Raw genomic sequence first — 7,781 nt, 5'->3', positions numbered from 1 at the left:
CCTCCCCTCCCTCCCTCCCTCTCCCTCCCTCCCTCCTCCTCTCCTCCCTCCCTCCTCTCCTCCCTCCCTCCCCTCCTCTCCCTCCCTCCCTCCTCTCCCTCCACTCCCTCTCCCTCCTCCTCCTCCCTCTCCCTCCCTCCCTCCCTCCTCTCCCTCCCCTCCCTCACTCACTTCTCCTCCCCTCCTCTCCTCTCCTCCTCTCTCCTCCCTCTCCCTCCCCTCCCTCCCCTCTCCCTCTCTCTCTCTCCCTCCCTCCCCTCTCCCTCTCTCTCTCTCTCTCTCTCTCTCTCTCTCTCTCTCTCTCTCTCTCTCTCTCTCTTTTTCTCTCTGCCTTCCTGTGTGATCGCTTCGAGCGGATGAGTGTGGAGGCGAAGGAACGAAAGAGCGAAGGACCGAACGAAAAGAAAGGAGGAATGAACGAAAATGAGAACGAACGAACGAATGACGAAACGAGTGATAAATTAACGCATAAACGAAAAGGAAGGAAAATGTAAGAAATTAATGTGAGAACAGTCGAGAAGAAGGAACAATTAGAAATCGGAAGTGTGTGGGGAGTCGGTGTGGTGCTTGGACGGTGGAGGCTCCTCATCGACGGGGCTCGACACCACCGTGCCTCGACACCGTGCCTCCATACCGTCCCTCCACACCGTGCCTCGACCATCGGCAAGCTTCCTGGGCCCGGCGTGACGAGGCCGCAGCCGTTCCGGGTGCTCCGATATCGGTACCGCCCGGACTCTCCACGCTGCCCGGTGTCGCTGCCGGCCCAGGCATTCTGCGCTGAGTCACGCATTGTGCTCTGTGGCCATTATGTTAAGGTAATCGATGACGTCGGCTCGTTAAACCGAAAAAGGGTGATGTCTCGTGGAGGTTGTCTGGTCTGGTCCCATGGAGGTTGTCTGGTCTGGTCTGGCCTAGTGTGGTCTTGTGGAGGTTGTCTTGGCTGGTCTGGTGTGTTGTCTTGGAGGTTGTCCTGTCTGGTGTGGTCTCATGGAGGTTGTCTGGTCTAGTCCCATGGAGGTTGTCTGGTCTGGCCGAGTGTGGTCTCGTGGAGGTTGTCCTGTCTGGTCTTTTCTGGTGTGGTCCCATGGAGGTTGTCTGGTCTGGTCTCATGGAGGTTGTCTGGTCTGGTCTCATGGAGGTTGTCTGGTCTTCTCTGGTCTGGTCTCATGGAGGTTGTCTGGTCTTCTCTGGTCTGGTCTCATGGAGGTTGTCTGGTCTTGTCTGGTCTGGTCTCATGGAGGTTGTCTGGTCTTGTCTGGTCTGGTCTCATGGAGGTTGTCTGGTCTGGTCTCATGGAGGTTGTCTGGTCTGGTCTCATGGAGGTTGTCTGGTCTTCTCTGGTCTGGTCTCATGGAGGTTGTCTGGTCTGGTCTCATGGAGGTTGTCTGGTCTTCTCTGGTCTGGTCTCATGGAGGTTGTCTGGTCTTGTCTGGTCTGGTCTCATGGAGGTTGTCTGGTCTTGTCTGGTCTGGTCTCATGGAGGTTGTCTGGTCTTGTCTGGTCTGGTCTCATGGAGGTTGTCTGGTCTTGTCTGGTCTGGTCTCATGGAGGTTGTCTGGTCTTGTCTGGTGTGGTCTCGTGGAAGTTGTCTGGTGTGGTCTCGTGGAAGTTGTCTGGTGTGGTCTCGTGGAAGTTGTCTGGTGTGGTCTCGTGGAAGTTGTCTGGTGTGGTCTCGTGGAAGTTGTCTGGTGTGGTCTCGTGGAAGTTGTCTGGTGTGGTCTCGTGGAAGTTGTCTGGTGTGGTCTCGTGGAAGTTGTCTGGTGTGGTCTCGTGGAAGTTGTCTGGTGTGGTCCCGTGGAGGTTGTCTGGTGTGGTCCCGTGGAGGTTGTCTGGTGTGGTCCCGTGGAGGTTGTCTGGTCTGGTCCCGTGGAGGTTGTCTGGTCTGGTCCCGTGGAGGTTGTCTGGTCTAGTCCCATGGAGGTTGTCTGGTCTTGTCTTGTCTTGTCTGGTGTGGTCTCGTGGAAGTTGTCTGGTGTGGTCTCGTGGAAGTTGTCTGGTGTGGTCTCGTGGAAGTTGTCTGGTGTGGTCTCGTGGAAGTTGTCTGGTGTGGTCACGTGGAGGTTGTCTGGTGTGGTCTCGTGGAGGTTGGCTGGTCTTGTCTGGTGTCGTCTCGTGGAGGTTGGCTGGTCTTGTCTCCTGTGGTCTCGTGGAGGTTGGCTGGTCTTGTGTGGTCTCGTGGAGGTTGTCTGCTCCGGTCTCGTCTCATACGGAGGTTGACTGCTCCGGTCTCGTCTCGTACGGAGGTTGTCTGCTTCGGTCTCGTCTCGTACGGAGGTTGTCTGCTTCGGTCTCGTCTCATACGGAGGTTGACTGCTCCGGTCTCGTCTCGTACGGAGGTTGTCTGCTTCGGTCCGCCGCCACATGGCCGAGGATATCCCGTCCCATCCCGTCTCGTCGGGGAGAGGGGTGGAATGGCAGCAAGAGGAGGGAATGGGTTTGCATGGAACATGTGGGGAAGGGGAGGGAGGGGTATTTTCTGGAACATTGGTTGGAGGGGAGGGGGACATATCGGGAAGGATAGATAACGTGTGCAGCATATGGTGAGTCAGAGGAGGTAACAGGATTGTATGGAACATATGGAGGGGAGGGGGAGTATCAGTAATTGTATGCAACAAATAGGGAGTGGGATTGGGAGATGAGTTCAGGAAGGGGATAGGATTGCATGGAACATGCATGGGGGAGCATTGTTTGGAATGCAGTTAGGGTTGGGAGAGTGAGGGGGAAGAATGGGATTTAATGACAGCATGGGGGAGAGAATGGGATTGTATGGAGCAGACTGGGATGGGGGGAGGGTGATTAGAGTTAAGGAGTGAAAGGTATTGCACGGAAAATAGCTATGGGTTCCACCGGTCCGGGTCGCGGGGCGGGGGGGGGGGCGGCTTCTTGGACCAGCTTCCCGACCTATGACTGAAGCCGTCGAGCCGCAGGTAACTCTGTAGCACAACGGATTGCTGAGCAACCACAGACGTCGTTTGAGACCATCAATTTAGGTTGGAGCCTCACATCCAAATCCTGCGTTACCATCCCTGCAAATTAACCACCCCAGATAAGGACCGTGCTTCCCAGCACTCCACTAGTGCCAATCAGAATGGCCGAGCAATAATATTGGCTAGGACTCACCATAACAAAACTGCGGGGCAGAACTCGCATCCACTCTTTACACACTGTCTGACCAATGGAGGAAAAGATTATCGGGCATGTTGGAAACAGTTTATATCAGGATTTGGCAAAAGTAGGTATTTGAGGGGGGTGCGATGTATGTGGGTGCGTGTGAAGTGAGTTCTGAAACAAACCACTGTTGTGGACTCTGTTGACACTCAGCAAACCCAAGATGAGTCAATGAGGTGGGTGTGTGTGCTGCAAGATAGAAGGGTGTAGGACTGCAGGATGTGTGTAAGACATGTAGGGAGAGATGTCCGTTTTGGGGAGAATCACTGTTGACCCCTTTTTCCTCTCGAGAGAGTTTGTGGTTGATTATTTTACAAGGTGCATCGGAAGTGGTGACCGTGCCTGTGAGCTCGCGTCTCCGCTGCTGTGCGCCCGTCCCGCCACGTTCTCAGTGGTCGTCCCGTTGCGCTCCCCAGGCGCGCCGCTTGGCGTGGTTCACCTTGGACCTGCTCTCGAATGGACTACTCGAGCTTCTCTCTCTCTCTCTCTCTCTCTCTCTCTCGCTCTCTCTCTCTCTCGCTCTCTCTCTCTCTCTCGCTCTCTCTCTCTCTCGCTCTCTCTCTCGCTCTCTCTCTCTCTCGCTCGCTCTCGCTTGCTCTCTCTCGCTTGCTCTCTCTCGCTCTCTCTCGGTCTTCTCCTCAGAACTGGACTCGACTTTTCATAACTGCTTCGCCAAGGATTTTTCTTTTCGTGATCGAGCCATGCCGTTTGGTCAGTGTTCTGCGATCTTATCATTGCGATTGGTTCCAGGGATGCAATGTTGCGAGGCTGCTGGTCAAACTCCGGCACCGCTGGTGGCTTGGCAGCGTGGCGATAAAAGCCCTGGCGGCGCTAGCGGCCTGGCTGTGCCGTGTTGAGCATGTTCGATGGATGTTATTGAGCTGTTACCGAATGTATATTTGTATGGTTCGTGGCGTGTTTTGTGGATCGAATGTGATACGTGTTTGGAAATCTGTAAAGAGTTGAGAATGAGGAAGAGAACAATGGGGGTAGTTTTAACTACATTCACAACAGATCTTTCCCTTCCACCAATACGAGGGGAGGGGTAATTTAAGGACACAAAATTGCTGCAGATATAACTACACGAGGGAACCCTTGTGTGATGGAATTGTTTCCCCGGGGTTTTCCAAAAGCGCAACAATATGCTGGGTGAGTCGTGGTAGAAAAGGGGATTGATTGTATGGATCATACCTGGGAGTGGGAGTCTTGACGGTACGTTCCGAGTTTGTCAAAACGACCAACGTTTGACTTTAAGATTGCTCGGTTGTGCTCCGGTGGGGTGAGAATGGCGTTTCAATGTTCTAATGATGTAAGCCACCAGAGCTCCCGTGTTCCGTTAACTTCACGACTAAAGACTCGAATGTTCCATTTCTCAGGCTATGTCCACGGAGGAGGGACTTCTAACGAGTGTGTCATCTCCTCGACCATCACCGCTCAAAATCGAGCACCATGTGTGAGTTCAGCGTAAAAACTTGTCTTCTTGCACTCATGTGTTTCTCCAGGGATGAAAAGTTTTGATCAGACGGATGGACAAATGGTCCAGGTTAACTGACTTCTCAAGGTGTTAACTGCTTTTTATTCTTTTATTGTTGTTTTTTTGTTGTCTGCTGAATAAATGTGGTTGTACATATGCATTGGCCACATAATGCAGGTTCATTTGTTTGTTTATTTATTTATTTCAGTATGAGCTGAACGTTTCAATTTTTGATCGTCGTAACGTGGAAAGTAAACTTGTTTGAAATGTTTGTGTTTCATTAACTTGGATTAAGACTATTTACTCGGATGTGGGCACCATGATTCCGTCGGCAATTTCCTCAACGTGAAAGTCCGACAGCACGGCGATGAGAGACGTTGAGCAGTTGATGCACTCACGTTTGAGGTCTCTTCTCTTGGTTTGATTCCTGACCTGGCTCCACTGCCAAAAATAATTTTCTTCATTCGAAAATGTCTTCTTAAAATAAGAAAAGTTTTCCTGATTTTAAGGGGAAAAAAAATTGACCGTGGAAAACTGATCGATGGGTGCTTGGCATGCAGGATGTTGCATCACAATGTGGTGCTGTCTGGATAGACATTAAGCCGGCCGTTTTGTCCTTAAGCACTCGTTCGTACATTTTGATAATCCCACGGTGTTTTCCGTGAAGAGTGGGCGAGCTATTGTCAGAAACCTGAACCAGTTACAAATTCCATTCCAAATCACCTTCAAGTCGAAGGTCAAGCCTGGTGAAAAAAACGGAAGCTCTTCCAGTCGACCCCACAAGAAGATGGGGATAATTGGGGTCTTTATAGCCCGAAGTAGTGGTAGTAGTAGTAATAGCAGCAGTTGTAGTTGTTCTTAAATTTGAATTTCCTTATGCAACGTCTCTCCATAACTGAATGTTTGTGACAATTTCATGGAAAACATCTCTCGATGTCGATGATTTAGTTTAAATTTTAAAACAGTCACCCGGTCCCACCTGTCCCATACTGTGTGTGCAGAGTGGACCCCAGGAATTGATTTGACCCACTTACTCGTGGCTTGTGCTGGACTGTATGAATTGTTGGATTTTTAGTGCACACCAACCGGTGCTTTGTTTTCCATTCGGTTTTTAAAAATAATTTTTTTTTCCTCTATGTTTGCGGCGTGGGAAGTTAGTTGCTCGTGCTCCTGTGTTCCAGTTAGTGTGTGATGTATTCGATCACGTATTTACATCAAAGCTCTCGCGGGGGGTTTGTGTGAGCCGTCATCGGCACCATGGTAACGGCTCATTTGTGAGGTCTACGTTGATGTGCACCATGTGAGCGGATCTTTTTGTGCCTTTGGCTGCACAAGCAACGAAGGGAAAATACTTGACGTGCTTGGTTTATCACTGGTGTTTGAGTTTCCCAAAGCAGGCACTTCCTTCTTGAGGCTTGTGGTTCAAATCCGATGGCAGAGTTAAAAGCTTGGTACAGTGAGCGCTGTGTCCCAAAGAAAGCCAGACATGGTTGTGTTGCAACTCTGCTGTGCAGACAACCAGGAACAGTTACTTCAATAGTTACCTTGTATGTTGATTGAAAGAGGCATTGTCTTGTGTTATTACAGCACCGATAGTTGTTGCCAGATGATTTATTTTCAGGTGGTGTTGCTTTTATTTATATATATATATATATATATATATATATATATATTTGCCCATAATTGTTGCTTCTTTTCTTCTTCATTTTTCCTCCTCCCACTGAAGGGGTGTGGAGGTTATGTTTTCACCCCTATCTGTCTGTTACTTGTGAAATCGAAGATTCTGGGGGGGGGGGTCTCGATGGTACGCCTGTTTTTGCCTACATGTCAATCCCATACAGGTCACAATTTTAAACCGATCTTCACGAAATGGTAGAGTTGGTCATAAACAAGAAACCAATTGATTTTGATTCCAAAAGGGTAAAACGGGCCAAAGGTTGGTCAACAACTTTGTCAAGTTTCTAAAATCAATTTTCATCTGATTGACTTGAAATTTGAAGAGGATTTGCATATCAGGTCACTGAATTCAACCGCCAATTATTTTTAAGGTCAATTTTATTTATTTGTTTTTTTTTTTGTTTTTTTTTTTTAAAGAATTTTGCATATATCGTGCTCAACACAACGTCTTTCTTATTTGTCTGTTTGTGTGCAGGATATCTCAAAAGGTTGTTGACTGATTCGGATGAAATTTTGTGGACGGGTCGGGCGTGTGACAAGGACAAACTGATTAGATTTTTGTTGAAGATCCGGATCTGGCTACTATAATTTCAAAGTCATTCTTCACCATTGAGAGATGGGGCCAAAAACGATAAATAGCGTGATAATCTCAAAACGTTGTGGATGGATTCGGATGAAACGTGGTGGACAGATGTGTGTGACAAGGACATATTGATTCGATTTCGGCAAAGATCTGGATCCGGGCAGGGGTATGCACTCTACCGAGTGCCTTTCTTGGTTAACATTGATTTATGAAGGCGCATGGAGGTGATTTGAACCAGCGTTCCCTGCATCATGAGCCTGCTGTTCAGAGGGAAGCACGAACAGGACAACCCTGCTCTGTGCCGCTCGGTTGACCAACACGTACCGATCGACGACCTTTTCTTTCGCTTCATGCAAATGTCTTCTCAGTTGAGTTTGTAGAGCGAATGATAAGCTAAGCCCTCAAATTGCCAGATTCACGTGAGAACTGCTGATGCCAAGGGAAAAAGCAATCCACCACAAAGAAGGACTTGCACTTTGCAAAGTAATTGTTTTGACGTTTTCTTTTGTTGTTTGAGGCAACTGTTTGTCACATTGTGACTGAAGGACATCTATGATTTGTTTGTGTGTTATCATATCGCTGCTTCGCCACACAGTCTTCTTGTGATTCACAATGTATTGATCCTTCCTTGAAGGATCTGTTGCAAGCCCTTTCTACAAGGTTAAGTGTTTTTTTTGTGGTTGTGGTCGGGAGCACAGATATTGTGTTTTCCATTGTTTGTTTAAACTTATTTGTTTCGTTTGGGGCTCTTTGGAAAGGCGACGAGTGGAGTTAGTGTTTACCCTAACAGTGGGTGAATTCTCCAGGGGTTTTCTGAGTTCTACGAAGGAGATGCTCACACGTGCCCAATAATACTCGCCAACATTATTTTATCATTTT

At 48.9% G+C, this 7,781-nt stretch overlaps 1 protein-coding gene across 2 annotated transcripts in view; it reads left to right on the top strand.

The window, feature by feature from the left end:
* The first annotated feature begins 347 nt into the window (after nt 1–347).
* Nucleotides 348–7,781, top strand: part of LOC147025848 (USP6 N-terminal-like protein) — a 79,705-nt gene continuing 72,271 nt past the window's right edge. Inside the window, exons 1-2 of one of the 2 annotated variants that reach the window (XM_085880727.1) lie at nt 348–815; nt 4,545–4,621. Coding sequence is in view for 1 of the 2 variants with exons in the window: in XM_085880726.1 (XP_085736852.1) it covers nt 4,618–4,621 (4 nt within the window). In the remaining variant the exon portion in view is untranslated. The remainder of the gene's footprint in view (nt 816–4,544; nt 4,622–7,781) is intronic. The other variant, XM_085880726.1, reaches the window with a different exon arrangement.

Source organism: Eptatretus burgeri, chromosome 5 (genome assembly GCF_056783735.1).
Source record: "Eptatretus burgeri isolate ZD-2024b chromosome 5, Ebu_testis_v1, whole genome shotgun sequence".
Taxonomy (NCBI): domain Eukaryota; kingdom Metazoa; phylum Chordata; class Myxini; order Myxiniformes; family Myxinidae; genus Eptatretus; species Eptatretus burgeri.
The sequence above is the reverse complement of the archived record's forward strand: the minus strand, read 5'-3'. Positions and strand labels throughout refer to the sequence as shown.